Source organism: Dendropsophus ebraccatus, chromosome 1 (assembly GCF_027789765.1).
Source record: "Dendropsophus ebraccatus isolate aDenEbr1 chromosome 1, aDenEbr1.pat, whole genome shotgun sequence".
NCBI classification, from domain to species: Eukaryota; Metazoa; Chordata; class Amphibia; order Anura; family Hylidae; genus Dendropsophus; species Dendropsophus ebraccatus.
The window spans coordinates 222,952,815-222,968,589 of NC_091454.1; the positions used below are offsets into that span (position 1 = coordinate 222,952,815).

At 47.6% G+C, this 15,775-nt stretch overlaps 1 protein-coding gene across 1 annotated transcript; it reads left to right on the forward strand.

The window, feature by feature from the left end:
• Positions 1 to 320: 320 nt before the first annotated feature.
• SLC25A11 (solute carrier family 25 member 11) lies at positions 321 to 15,486 on the forward strand. The gene is made up of 8 exons (XM_069949071.1): positions 321 to 474; positions 5,861 to 6,013; positions 6,117 to 6,323; positions 6,703 to 6,793; positions 10,444 to 10,534; positions 10,624 to 10,723; positions 13,490 to 13,541; positions 13,976 to 15,486. Exons 1-8 carry the CDS (start codon positions 404 to 406, stop codon positions 14,129 to 14,131), a joined length of 921 nt encoding a protein of 306 aa, XP_069805172.1. The 5' UTR covers positions 321 to 403; the 3' UTR covers positions 14,132 to 15,486.
• Positions 15,487 to 15,775: the final 289 nt, after the last annotated feature.

The following is a 15,775-nucleotide window of genomic DNA, read 5'->3' on the forward strand; positions in this document are numbered from 1 at the left end:
AAGGAAAATGGCCATCTTTTTCTACCGCTAAATAACTCCTTTAAATTTCCTACAATATGTTTAATTGCAAATACAGTATAAAACTTTATTGATATACAGTAAACAAACATTAGCCAAGATGCAATAATAAAATACATATTTTTATACATATATTTATTTATATTTTCCTCATGAACAGATGAGAATTTGGCGACCATCAGCCATCAACTGGTGTGTACAGAATCTCCTTCCTATGGCAGAGTGTTACCCTTCCCACATCAAACATGGCCGCCGGCGTGCTTCTGCCCTCTTCCAATATGTCCGCCGCGTCCTTCCGCGCTCACGTCCTCTGGTCCCGCCCCCTCGCTGAGCTCGCACACCTCCCGTGTCACCTTGGGGGTCTCTCCGGTCAGTCGGTGATAAGATGGCAGCGGCGAGCGGCAAGGAGAGGACCTCCCCCAAGGCCATCAAGTTCCTCTTCGGGGGGCTGGCCGGGTAATGTCTGCCGCAGGGCTCCCATGTAATTCATTCTTAGAGATGGGGTTCCCCCCCGATTCATTGTGGTAGGGCTCTGTTACCTGTATGTACTAGTTGGGGCAGCCCATTGATGTACCTTTTCAGGGGGGGGGGGGCTACTCTTTTAAGCCAATATCATTGAAGCCCCCTTTAGTGTTCCCTATAAGGAGGGCTGGTTTATATATTATATATTAGGTCACTTTAGGAGGTGGGGGTACCCCTTTAATTCATTCACCTTTGGTCTGGGGGTGCATGGTGGCGCTGTATCACATGTCTGACCTTTGGAGTGTAGACTTTGCTGCTCACAACTACTGAGGTAACAGCTGCATGGATACCGCCAGCAAGGAGGCGGCTGCTGACCAGCCTGCTGATGGTTTCACTATCACTGTAGTCCCGGCTGGTGAGAGGAAGCCATGTGAGGGACAGGTCTGTCAGCAGTCACTGCCTGCCTGCTGATGGTTTCCCTATCACTGTAGTCCCGGCGGGTGAGAGGAGGCCACGTGAGGGACAGGTCTGTCAGCAGTCACCGGCCTGCCTGCTGATGGTTTCCCTATCACTGTAGTCCCGGCTGGTGAGAGGAAGCCATGTGAGGGACAGGTCTGTCAGCAGTCACTGCCTGCCTGCTGATGGTTTCCCTATCACTGTAGTCCCGGCGGGTGAGAGGAAGCCATGTGAGGGACAGGTCTGTCAGCAGTCACTGCCTGCCTGCTGATGGTTTCCCTATCACTGTAGTCCCGGCTGGTGAGAGGAGGCCACATGGGGGACAGGTCTGTCAGCAGTCACTGCCTGCCTGCTGATGGTTTCCCTATCACTTTAAGCCTGGCTGGCCACGTGAGGGACAGGTCTGTCAGCAGTCACTGCCTGCTGATGCTTTCCCTATCACTGCAAGCCTGGCTGGTGAGAGTAGGCCACATGGGGGACAGGTCTGTCAGCAGTCCCTGCCTGCTGATGGTTTCCCTATCACTGTAATCCTGGCTGGTGAGAGGAGGTCACATGGGGGACAGGTCTGTCAGCAGTCACTGGCCTGCCTGCCTGCTGATGGTTTCCTGACCATAACAGGGCTTGTACAGATGTGTGATGTGTCACTGATACAGGAGGGTAAGATGAGGATAATGTCCCCAGCTGGCAGCGTCATATATATATATATATATATATATACTATAGGAAGTGTGTTATTCCCTATTCTCCTCCGCTGCTGCAGAACCTCTTTATGTGCATTGTCAGTCCATATCAGATCTAATGTAGGCATACTGATACAACTGACAGCCACAGTAACCACCCCCGATACAACTGACAGCCACAGTAACAACCCCCAATACAACTGACAGCCACAGTAACCACCCACAACACAACTGACAGCCACAGTAACCACTCCCAATACAACTGACAGCCACAGTAACCACTCCCAATACAACTGACAGCCACAGTAACCACTCCCAATACAACTGACAGCCACAGTAACCACTCCCAATACAACTGACAGCCACAGTAACCCCTCCCAATACAACTGAAAGCCACAGAAACAACCCCCAATACAACTGACAGCCACAGTAACCACCCCCGATACAACTGACAGCCACAGTAACCACCCCCTATACAACTGACAGCCACAGTAACCACCCCCGATACAACTGACAGCCACAGTAACAACCCCCGATACAACTGACAGCCACAGTAACAACCCCCAATACAACGGACAGCCACAGTAACAACCCCCAATACAACTGACAGCCACAGTAACCACTCCCAATACAACTGACAGCCACAGTAACCACTCCCAATACAACTGACAGCCACAGTAACAACTCCCAATACAACTGACAGCCACAGTAACAACCCCAATACAACTGACAGCCACAGTAACCACTCCCAATACAACTGACAGCCACAGTAACAACCCCCAATACAACTGACAGCCACAGTAACCACCCCTAAACAACTGACAGCCACAGTAACAACCCGCAATACAACTGACAGCCACAGTAACCACCCCCTAAACAACTTACAGCCACAGTAACAACCCCCAATACAACTGACAGCCACAGTAACCACCCCCTAAACAACTGACAGCCACAGTAACAACCCGCAATACAACTGACAGCCACAGTAACCACCCCCTAAACAACTGACAGCCACAGTAACAACCCCCTAAACAACTGACAGCCACAGTAACAACCCCCAATACAACTGACAGCCACAGTAACCACTCCCAATACAACTGACAGCCACAGTAACAACCCCCAATACAACTGACAGCCACAGTAACCACCCCTAAACAACTGACAGCCACAGTAACAACCCGCAATACAACTGACAGCCACAGTAACCACCCCCTAAACAACTGACAGCCACAGTAACAACCCCCAATACAACTGACAGCCACAGTAACCACCCCCTAAACAACTGACAGCCACAGTAACAACCCCCAATACAACTGACAGCCACAGTAACCACCCCCTAAACAACTGACAGCCACAGTAACAACCCGCAATACAACTGACAGCCACAGTAACCACCCCCTAAACAACTGACAGCCACAGTAACAACCCCCTAAACAACTGACAGCCACAGTAACAACCCCCAATACAACTGACAGCCACAGTAACCACCCCCTAAACAACTGACAGTCACAGTAACAACCCCCAATACAACTGACAGCCACAGTAACCACCCCCTAAACAACTGACAGCCACAGTAACAACCCCCAATACAACTGACAGCCACAGTAACCACCCCCTAAACAACTGACAGCCACAGTAACAACCCCCTAAACAACTGACAGCCATAGTAACCACCCCAATACAACTGACAGCCACAGTAACCACCCCCTAAACCAGTGATTTTCAACCTTTTTTGAGCCGTGGCACACTTTTTATACTTAAAAAATCCCAGGGGCACACCACCAACCAAAATGGCACAAAATGACACTAAAACAGTACATATTATACATATAGTTAATAATATAGATTCTAAATGTATTTATACTCACTCAGTGTGAAACCTGGGCCTGTTTTCTTCTCCCCCCTGTGCTTCTCTCCACCATACTTCTCCCCCCTGCTTCTTTCCTGTGCTTCTCTCCCCCATACGTCTCTCCCCCATACTTCTCCCCCCTACTTCTCTCCTGTGCTTCTCTCCACCATACTTCTCTCCCCCATACTTCTCCCCCCTACTTCTCTCCTGTGCTTCTCTCCACCATACTTCTCTCCCCCATACTTCTCCCCCCTACTTCTCTCCTGTACTTCTCCCCCCTACTTCTCTCCTGTGCTTCTCTCCACCATACTTCTCCCCCTGCTTCTTTCCTGTGCTTCTCTCCCCCATACTTCTCCCCCTGCTTCTTTCCTGTGCTTCTCTCCCCCATACTTCTCCCCCCTGCTTCTTTCCTGTGCTTCTCTCCCCCATACTTCTCCCCCTGCCTCTTTCCTGTGCTTCTCTCCCCCATACTTCTCTCCCCCATACTTCTCCCCCCTACTTCTCTCCTGTGCTTCTCTCCACCATACTTCTCCCCCTGCTTCTTTCCTGTGCTTCTCTCCCCCATACTTCTCCCCCCTACTTCTCTCCTGTGCTTCTCTCCACCATACTTCTCTCCACCATACTTCTCTCCACCATACTTCTCTCCACCATACTTCTCTCCACCATACTTCTCTCCACCATACTTCTCTCCACCATACTTCTCTCCACCATACTTCTCTCCACCATACTTCTCTCCACCATACTTCTCTCCACCATACTTCTCTCCACCATACTTCTCTCCACCATACTTCTCTCCACCATACTTCTCTCCACCATACTTCTCTCCACCATACTTCTCTCCACCATACTTCTCTCCACCATACTTCTCTCCACCATACTTCTCTCCACCATACTTCTCTCCACCATACTTCTCTCCACCATACTTCTCTCCACCATACTTCTCTCCACCATACTTCTCTCCTGTGCTTCTCTCCACCATACTTCTCTCCCCCATACTTCTCTCCCCCGTGCTTCTCTCCACCAAACTTCTCTCCCCCCTGCTTCTCTCCGCTGTTTCTCTCCCCCCTGCTTCTCCCCTATCCCCAGGTTTCTCTCCCCCATTGTTTTCTCCTGTTTCACAGGGTCACCATAGTTTGGGGAACTTTCCCCGCGGCACACCTGACCATGTGTCGCGGCACACTGGTTGAAAATCACTGACCTAAACAACTGACAGCCACAGTAACAACCCCCCAATACAACTGACAGTCACAGTAACAACCCCCCAATACAACTGACAGTCACAGTAACAACCCCCCAATACAACTGACAGTCACAGTAACAACCCCCCAATACAACTGACAGTCACAGTAACCACCCCTGATAAAACTGACAGCCACAGTAACAATATAATGACGACGGGCGCCGTGTGATGACCGACACTGTATGATGACAGGTGCTGTATAATGATGGATGCTGCATGATGAGGGGCCGTGTGTGATGGCGGCCACTGTATATTGTATAATGATGGGCGCTGTGTAATGATGGGCGCTGTGTGATGGCGGCACTTTATACTTATTGGCACTGTATATTGTATAATTCCGGGCGCTGTATATTGTATAATGACGGCCGCTGTGTAATGTATGATGCCGGGCGCTGTATATTGTATAATGCCGGGCACTGTATATTGTATAATGCCGGGCGCTGTATATTGTATAATGCCGGGCGCTGTATATTGTATAATGCCGGGCGCTGTATATTGTATAATGCCGGGCGCTGTATATTGTATAATGCCGGGCGCTGTATATTGTATAATGCCGGGCGCTGTATATTGTATAATGCCGGGCGCTGTATATTGTATAATGCCGGGCGCTGTATATTGTATAATGCCGGGCGCTGTATATTGTATAATGCCGGGCGCTGTATATTGTATAATGCCGGGCGCTGTATATTGTATAATGCCGGGCGCTGTATATTGTATGATGCCGGGCGCTGTATATTGTATGATGACGGGCGCTGTATATTGTATAATGACGGCCGCTGTGTAATGTATGATGCCGGGCGCTGTATATTGTATAATGCCTTGCGCTGTATATTGTATAATGACGGCCGCTGTACGAGGCCGGGTGCTGTATATTGTATAATGACGGCCTCTGTATATTGTATAATGCCGGGCGCTGTATATTGTATAATGACGGCTGCTGTATATTGTATAATGACGGCCGCTGTGTAATGTATGATGCCGGGGGCTGTATATTGTATGATGCCGGGGGCTGTATATTGTATGATGCCCGGCGCTGTATATTGTATGATGCCTGGCGCTGTATATTGTATAATGACGGCCGCTGTACGAGGCCGGGTGCTGTATATTGTATAACAACATACGCTTTTATGACTGACCTGGCGTCTCCCTTCCCAGGATGGGCGCCACCGTGTTTGTGCAGCCGCTGGACCTGGTGAAGAATCGCATGCAGCTGAGCGGGGAGGGAGCCAAGACCAAGGAGTACAAGACCAGCTTCCATGCGGTGGGCAGCATCCTGAGGAACGAGGGTCTGCGGGGCATCTACACAGGGTGAGCCTCCTTATGTCCTGGGGTTGGGGGTCCTGACCCATGGTGGTGGTCCCAGAGGCCGGACCCCCAGCCATATAGGTGACTGATGCTGTATGATCCTCAGGTTATCCGCCGGGCTGCTGCGCCAGGCCACCTATACCACCACCCGGCTCGGCATTTACACCATTCTCTTCGAGAAGATGACGAAGGCGGACGGGACCCCCCCCAACTTCCTGATGAAGGCGGCTATAGGGATGACGGCTGGGGCCACGGGGGCCTTTGTGGGGACCCCTGCGGAGGTGGCGCTCATCAGGATGACAGCAGATGGGAGGTACGGTGTTCACACAGCGCCCCCGGTGGCTGCTTTCTCACGTTACGTCTCAGTATAGTCATGTGATGTCTGGGAAACCTTCCTTAAAGGGGTTATCCAGGCTTAAAATAAACATGGCACATTTTTCAAAAAACAGCGCCACCCCTGTCCTCAGTTAGGAGGTGGTACTGCAGCTCAGTTCCAAGGAGTGGAGCGGCGTTGTAATACCATACACAGCCTGAAGGCAGGGGTGGCGCTGTTTTTGCAGGAAAGTATCTTTTCTCTAATCCTAAATAACCCCTCTATATTTTACATATCTGCTATACGAGGCATGTTGGGCCCTCTGCTATGGTGTCTGTGTATGGACGGTATTAGTAATGGCTTCCTTATTGTCCGGCAGGTTACCGCCAGACCAGAGGAGAGGATACAGCAACGTCTTCAATGCTCTAGTCAGGATGTCCAGGGAGGAGGGCATCACCACGCTGTGGAGGGTGGGTATACATCTGTATACATGGCCATACATCTATATACATGGGTACACATCGCTATACATATATATACTTGGGTATACATCTGTATACATGGTTATACATCTTTATACTTATACAGTGGTCCACTTTCCCTTAAGAAATCACTGAAATGCAGACAATTGGTTCCACACCCCAAAAATCATTTTTTATTCTGAATAACATGTAAAACTAATTAAACAAACAATGAGAAACAGCTGAATATGTGATATATAAGTTACTGTACAGTATAGCAGCATGTGGTGTATAATGTATAGTAACTGTATAACCCTGATAACACAGCAGCTGGATATGTGATATATGAGTTACTGTACAGTATAGCAGCATGTGGTATATAATGTATAGTAACTGCATAACCCTGATAACACAGCAGCTGGATATGTGATATATAAGTTACTGTACAGTATAGCAGCATGTGGTATATAATGTATAGTAACTGTATAACCCTGATAACACAGCAACAGCTGGATATGTGATATATGTTACTGTACAGTATAGCAGCATGTGGTATATAATGTATAGTAACTGTATAACCCTGATAACACAGCAGCTGGATATGTGATATATAAGTTACTGTACAGTATAGCAGCATGTGGTATATAATGTATAGTAACTGTATAACCCTGATAACACAGCAGCTGGATATGTGATATATAAGTTACTGTACAGTATAACAATCAGCATGTGGTATATAATGTATAGTAACTGTATAACCCTGATAACACAGCAGCTGGATATGTGATATATAAGTTACTGTACAGTATAGCAGCATGTGGTGAATAATGTATAGCAACTGTATAACCCTGATAACACAGCAGCTGGATATGTGATATATAAGTTACTGTACAGTATAGCAGCATGTGGTGAATAATGTATAGCAACTGTATAACCCTGATAACACAGAAGCTGGATATGTGATATATAAGTTACTGTACAGTATAGCAGCATGTGGTGTATAATGTATAGTAACTGTATAACCCTGATAACACAGCAGCAGCTGGATATGTGATATATAAGTTACTGTACAGTATAGCAGCATGTGGTATATAATGTATAGTAACTGTATAACCCTGATAACACAGCAGCAGCTGGATATGTGATATATAAGTTACTGTACAGTATAGCAGCATGTGGTGTGTAATGTATAGTAACTGTGTAACCCTGATAACACTGCAGCAATGTGAACATACAGAATGGAGCTGCAGATCCCTATAATGCAGTAGTGTAGTACAACAGGCTAGAATTAAGAAGCAGGACTGCTGTCAGAGGTCTGTGTGGTCACATGACAGCAATGGGGAAGGGGGGGGGGTCAGCCTAGACCAATAAGGAAGTGAGCTTCACAGAGCTGCGCAGGAGGACAGTGACAGAACCTTTATATACAGCAGTGTGTGTAGCTGAGTGTAAGTGCAGGCTCATTATAGCAGCAGTGTGTATAGCTGAATGTAAGTGCAGGCTCATTATAGCAGCAGTGTGTATGGCTGAGTGTAAGTGCAGGCCCATTATAGCAGGAATGGAGAAGATGGGAAACACAAGAACTTACAGAGACTGCAGGGAGCATGGAGGAATGAGCAAGGCAGATATGGGCACAGTATAGCAGAGGGCTTACAGTTATTAGGAGATTACCTCCACAGTCCTGTTCCCTGATGTAAGCCCCAGCCTGAAGTGGATCTGCTATGATTTGGAAGGTGAGGGAGACTTCCTGGGCCAGAGTACAGAGCTGTAGACCCCGCTATGCAAGTACAGGGAGCTCTTACACCAAAGCAATGCTCCTATACCATGTTACAATTTTGAAAATGTGTCAGCTCTTCTTGCAAAACGCTCTCAATCCAGGTTATTCTTAAACCAAGGTACCATTGTATGTCTATATATATATATATATATATATATATATATATATATATATATACAGTGGTACCTTGGTTTAAGAATAACTTGGATTAAGAGCGTTTTGGAAGAAGAGCTCACAGTTTTTCAAAATTGTGACTTGGTGTAAGAGCATTGCTTTGGTGTAAGAGCTCCCTGTACTGGGTGGGAGGGGGAGTGGGGGAGGGGCATGGTACAGCCCTGTACTCTGACCCAGGAAGCCTCCCTCACCTTCCAAATCATAGCAGATCCACTTCAGGCTGGGGCTTACATCAGGGAACAGGACTGTGGGGGTAATCTCTCCATAGCTGTAACCCCTCTCTCCCCGGACAGAGAGTGCTGCATGTATGTGCCCACATCTGCCCTGCTCATTCCTTCATACTCCCTGCAGTCTCTGTCAGTCCCGATTGGTCCAGGCTGAACACACGCCCCTTTCTCATTGCTGTCATGTGACCACACAGACCTCTGACAGCAGCCCTGATTCTCTATTCTAGCCTGTTGTACTACACTACTGTATTTTGGGGATCTGCAGTTTCACCCTGTATCTACAAACTGCTGCTGTGTTATCAGGGTTATACAGTTACTATACATTATACACCACATGCTGATTGCTATACTGTACAGTAACTTATATATCACATATCCAGCTGCTGTGTTACCAGGGTTATACAGTTACTATACATTATACACCACATGCTGCTATACTGTACAGTAACTTATATATCACATATCCAGCTGCTGCTGTGTTATGAGGGTTATACAGTTACTATACATTATACACCACATGCTGCTATACTGTACAGTAACTTATATATCACATATCCAGCTTCTGTGTTATCAGGGTTATACAGTTACTATACATTATACTCCACATGCTGCTATACTGTACAGTAACTTATATATCACATATCCAGCTGCTGCTGTGTTATCAGGGTTATACAGTTACTATACATTATACACCACATGCTGCTATACTGTACAGTAACTTATATATCACATATCCAGCTGCTGTGTTATCAGGGTTATACAGTTACTATACATTATACACCACATGCTGCTATACTGTACAGTAACTTATATATCACATATCCAGCTGCTGCTGTGTTATCAGGGTTATACAGTTACTATACATTATACACCACATGCTGCTATACTGTACAGTAACTTATATATCACATATCCAGCTGCTGCTGTGTTATCAGGGTTATACAGTTACTATACATTATACACCACATGCTGCTATACTGTACAGTAACTTATATATCACATATCCAGCTGCTTATAAATGTTTGTTTTATCTGTTTTCCATGTTATTCAGAATAAAAAATCATTTTTGGAGTGTGGAACCAATTGTCTGCATTTCTATGATTTCCTATGGGAAAATTTGCTTTGGTTTTAAGAGTGGATTCGGATTACAAGCGCCGTCCTGGAACGTATTATGCTTGTAATCCAAGGCACCACTGTGTGTGTATTTGTATGCATATATATATATATATATATATATATATATATATATATATATAATATAATATGGGTCTATACATGGGTGGGTGTCCATCTATATAGGGCGGGTATACTTCTATATACGCCTGTATGTGGGTGGGTATACATCTATATAGATCTGTATGTGGGTGGGTATACATCTATATAGATCTGTATGTGGGTGGGTATACATCTATATACCTCTGTACACACGGTGTGACTCCCCATGGCTTCCTGGCACTACCATAACCCTCCCTTCTCTCTCTCAGGGTTGCATACCTACTATGGCCCGGGCAGTGGTGGTGAATGCCGCCCAGTTGGCCTCTTACTCCCAGTCTAAGCAGTTTCTTCTGGACTCTGGTGAGATGACAATGTGGAGGCTGTCAGCATGAAGGTGTCCGCCTGGCCGGGGTAGTATAAGCTGCTTATACCTTCTTCTTGTCCTCTAGGCTATTTCCGGGATGACATCCTGTGCCACTTCTGTGCCAGTATGATCAGTGGACTGGTCACCACAGCCGCCTCCATGCCCGTAGACATCGCCAAGACCAGGTAACCCTGCAGCACTATAGTCTGTTCATCCTGAGCCTCCTGGTTCATGAATAGAATCCTGGATTACACTCAATATCATGGTGAGGTAGGAGGGAGACAGCAGGTGTGTGTGGGGGTATACCTTCATTATGGTACAGATACCATGCAGGGTCTCTGGAGAGGGGAGTGGCGGCTCCTAGCAGCCGTTAGCAACATACCTGTATTTGGGGAAAGGGCAGGGCTCCAGACTAAAAAATTTACCTAGGAGCCATTGGCTCCTAACCTGAAAAATTTAGGCGCCAAATAGAATATTTGGCCGCCAACATTTTAAACCATGTAAAATTAATGTTATGTTAAATGGGACTTACTGTGTGCAGAGGCCGCGGCAGCCTCCTCCTCCTCCTCCTCCTCCTTTAGATCCTTTCTTTTCTTAGTTTGAAAACGTTCAACATGAAAACTTGCAACTTGACAACCATATCCAGTCTGACTCAGTACTTCAGCCTCACTTGGCTAGCCTTTTAATGAGGCTTACTCTTCTGAACTTGAACTTAAAGGGAACCTGTCGACCCCCGTGCCGGGGTGACAGGCTCCCAACCCCCCTATACTCACCTCATCGCGCCGGGTCCCGCTTCTGAAGATGGTCGGGTCACGGAGATCTCAGCCGCTGCAGCCCGGCGTGTGCTGAGAGATGAGTCCAACGCTCATAGAGAATGACGGGAGAGTCCAGCACTCCTGTCATTCTCTATGAGCGTTGGACTCATCTCTCAGTGTGCGCGCCGGGCTGCAGCGGCTGAGATCTCCGTGACCCGACCATCTTCAGAAGCGGGACCCGGCGGGATGAGGTGAGTATAGGGGGGTTCTAACGGGGGGTTGGGAGCCTGTCACCCCGTCACCGGGGGTGACAGGTTCCCTTTAAAAGCTTGCAACAGTCTATACATACTGAGCTAGACTTATGACTGCAGCCATAGTGACCCCCCACAAGATGTGTATATAAATAGATATATCTCTCACCTAGTGACTAATGCAAGTGACCCCCTACAATACAGACACCTGAGGGGCCCTGATAATAATAATTGTGCATATATCTATCTCCCAGTGTCTGCAGCCAGTCTGCCCTACACTTATAGATGCCCCCTCCTCCCCCCCATTATAGATGCCCCCTCCTCCCCCCCATTATAGATGCCCCCTCCTCCCCCCCATTATAGATGCACCCTCTTCTCCCCCCCATTATAGATACCCCCTCCCCTTATAGATGACCCCCTCTACCCCCATTATAGATGCCCCCTCCCCCCCCCATTATAGATGCCCCCTCTTCTCCCCCCCTTATAGATACCCCCTCCCCTTATAGATGGCCCCCTCTCCCCCCCCTTGAAGATGGCCCCTTTTCTCCCCCCATTATAGATGCCCCCCCCCTTTCCTCTATGCTAAGCAGTACTTAAAAAAACAAACACACAAACTCACCTGACAACCCGCTCCCCCGGCGATCCTCTTCTTCTTCAGGCGCTGTCCCCGGCTGATGCGCGGCTGCCGGGGGTGTCCCGTCCTATCCCCGGCAGCGCGTCGCTTCAGTGAGCTCCCTGTACGCCGGGGCTGTGACTTCTGACACAGGAAGCGTCTCTGACGTGCGCTTCCTGTGCCGGAAGTCAGGGCCCCAGGTACCCGGTCTGGCCCCCTTCCCCCACTTTCCGACCCCCGACCTCCCACCCCGAAAGCTAAAGAATATATACATTACCTATTACGGTCGTCACGGTCCTCTTCATTCACGGCGTCTTCATTGAGAGTGAATGGGAGAGAAAAGGCTGCTGGTGCACATGCGCACCAGCAGCCTTTTCATTGGCTGGAGCGCATCACATGGCTTCCAGCTTGCTCAGCCCTGATTGGCTGAGCTTGCTGGAAGCCATGTGATGCGCTCCAGCCAATGAAAAGGCTGCCGGTGCGCAAGCGCGCTGGCAGCCTTTTCTCTCTCATGGACCCGGAAGCAAGAGACATCGTTGGACAGCGGACGCAGGTGACGGTGAGGCGGACGAATGGAGTTAGCGATCGTCACCGAAGGGATGGTGAGTATGGTGTCTGTGTGTGTATGTGTTTTTTTTTTGGGGGGGGGGGTCCCGCCGGAGTTGTCCTTTAAAGGGATTTTTTTTTTCAGATGAGCCGGTGTCAGAAAGTTATATAGATTTGTAATTTACTTCTATTAAAAAATCTCCAGTCTTCCAGAACTTATCAGCTGTTGTATGCCCTGCAGGAAGTGGTGTATTCTCTCCAGTCTGACAGTGCTCTCTGCTGCCACCTCTGTCCATGTCAGGAACTGTCCAGAGCAGCCGCAAATCCCCATGGAAAACCTCTCCTGCTCTGGACAGTTCCTGACATGGACAGAGGTGGCAGCAGAGAGCACTGTGTCAGACTGGAGAGAATATACCACTTCCTGCACGACATACAGCAGCTGATAAGTAGTGGAAGACTGGAGATTTTTAATAAAAGTAAATTGCAAATCTATATAACTGACACCAGTTGGTGTAAATATGTATGTATGCATATATAATATATATATATAAAAAATTTTATTTTACCAGAGTTCCCCTTTAAGTAATAGCAAGGGATGCTCTGTAATAGCGCCCTTCTGTGGTATGTGGTAGAGCCTCTGTATGTTCTATACTGTCCCATTGGACCCCATTACATAAGGCAGGGGTGAAAGGGGGTTTGGATTTTTGGGGTCTCCTAAGCAGTGGGACAGGGGCTATGGATTGCCACAAGATTGCCGTTAATCCACCATCCCCTCTCTGCCCGCAGGATACAGAACATGCGTATGATCGATGGGAAACCAGAGTATAAGAATGGACTGGTGAGTACGGCCAGGAGCCGAAGCTTCCCCCTCCCTGAGATATCCAGATGTCAGGGTCCTAGCAGACGAGACCGTTTTATCGGTAACCTGAAATCGTTTACTGTATTGCACAGAACAATAGTCGTTAATTTCGATCCTTACTCCATCTGATCCCAGCAAGTGACGGAACGATGGGGAATTACACTGATCGATTAGTGAACATGGATTGATGAATGATGATCGACTCCTCGTTAGTCGTTGATCGCTGCCTGCTTTTACACAAAGCGATTATCGTAAAAATTTAGATGATATACTAATAATTTATGTGATAATCGTCCAGTGTAACAGGGCCCTTATACTTAGGGGAGGAGCTTGATTAGAAGACTCCTCCTTTTCATGTGCCACGCCCCTTTCCTGCCCACTAACCCCGCCCTCACTGTTCTCCCCCCCCGCAGGACGTCCTGATGAAGGTGGTCAGACACGAGGGATTCTTCAGCCTCTGGAAGGGCTTCACCCCGTACTACGCCCGCCTGGGACCTCACACCGTTTTGACTTTTATCTTCCTGGAGCAGATGAACAAATACTACAAGAAATTCTTCCTGAGCGGATGATGGGACTGGAGCGGGACCTGTCTGACCCCACCTACAGCCAAAGTTGTCACCCACCCTCTCTCCAGCAGGGGACGCCACCCACAGACCCCTCTATCCCATCAGCTATTATGTCACCTCTTTGGTTCGGGTACAGGGTACAGGTGAAGGGTCATGGGTCACTAACCAATGCATACACATTAAAGGGCACTTCCACCTCATGATACATGGATGTTAAAAAAAATTATCAATCACAGTCCTGAAATTTAGGACCATAATGCTTTGCAGTGAGTACCAAATGCTGGGCGGCGCTTCCTCTCCAGATGTTAGCCCCTCCCCTTTGTGCAATATAAATCCTGTTTCGGGTGGAATTGCCCTTTAAATGTCTGACTTGTGTTGCTGTAGGAAATGGGTTTTAGTTTCTAGATTTTTTTTTTTTTTTTTTTTAAATTGCAATTTTTTTTTTTTTCCACTGCTAATTACCCCTCACCCTCCCAGCGTCTTAGTGAAATCTTATTTAAGTAACATTAGGAAATACTCGGGGTGCCGCCCTAACATCCGGCACGCCCAAAGTTTGTTTCTTTTTGATCTGTCGCTTTAAGAGGCTTGTGGGTGGTCTGAGGCTGCTTGGGGACTACAACTCCCAGCAGACCTGGCCAGCCGGGGCTCGTTTTACAGACTATGGGTATGACATATAATAACACAGTGCAATCGATCAACACATCAGGGAGCGGGCGGAGCGCTTTATTTGGGGGTCCAGGGGTGGAGACATGGGGCCCTTTAAGCTGCGGGGGTGAATCGGTCTCCATTTTTCTGTAGATTCCGTTAGTTTTTAGGATTCCCCGTTTTTTTTTTTTTCCTTTTTTTCTTTATAGACGTTGTTGACGGCCGCTACCACCATGGTTCACAAGTGGTAAAACGGCGCCACCTATGGCTAAAGTAAGCTAGTGCAGCTTTGACTGACATTTTGTGGACGGGGCATGAGGCAGCAGGGGCCTCAGGATGTAGACACTAAACAATGGCCGCCTCTGTTACAGTGCGATCAGGATGGCTGTAGACTCTCTTCCCTCCTCGCACTCCCAGCCGGACTGATCACATTGGTATGTGTAGGTGTAAGTATATACCCTCCCCCCACACCCGTGTAATATATATGCGCGTATATACATCACGGTATGTATTTTTTTATCGACTTTATCCCACTGTGACCGTACCAGGGTCGTGAATAGCGTATCATGAACACAGGTAGTTGTGTAGGTCAGTAAGCGGGTGTGTGAGTGGTCCGTTACCCACACGGCCACAGTTGCGGGCTGTTACCATCTTGACGGCTTTTACGGATGAGAAGCAAAAGAATCCGAATAAAATGTGGTTTTGGTGCAAGACCGAGTCGTAACTTTTTCTTTCTCATATAAACTATGATTTATTTTTTTTTTAAATGTTTGAGGTATCGGTGACCACCTGTTGTAGATGGCTAAAGCCCCACCCACTTCTTAAAGGAATTGTCCAGGCGCAAGATTTTTTTTTTCTTATACTGTTGGTCACTACAGCCCTATGCTAAGGAGAGAGAAATCTGTTTTCATTTTTTTATTTATTTTTATTGTTGGTGGGGGCATTTAAAGGGTCTTCCAGAGCAAAGACGCTATATGCATCTGCCCTCCCATGTGGCCAAGA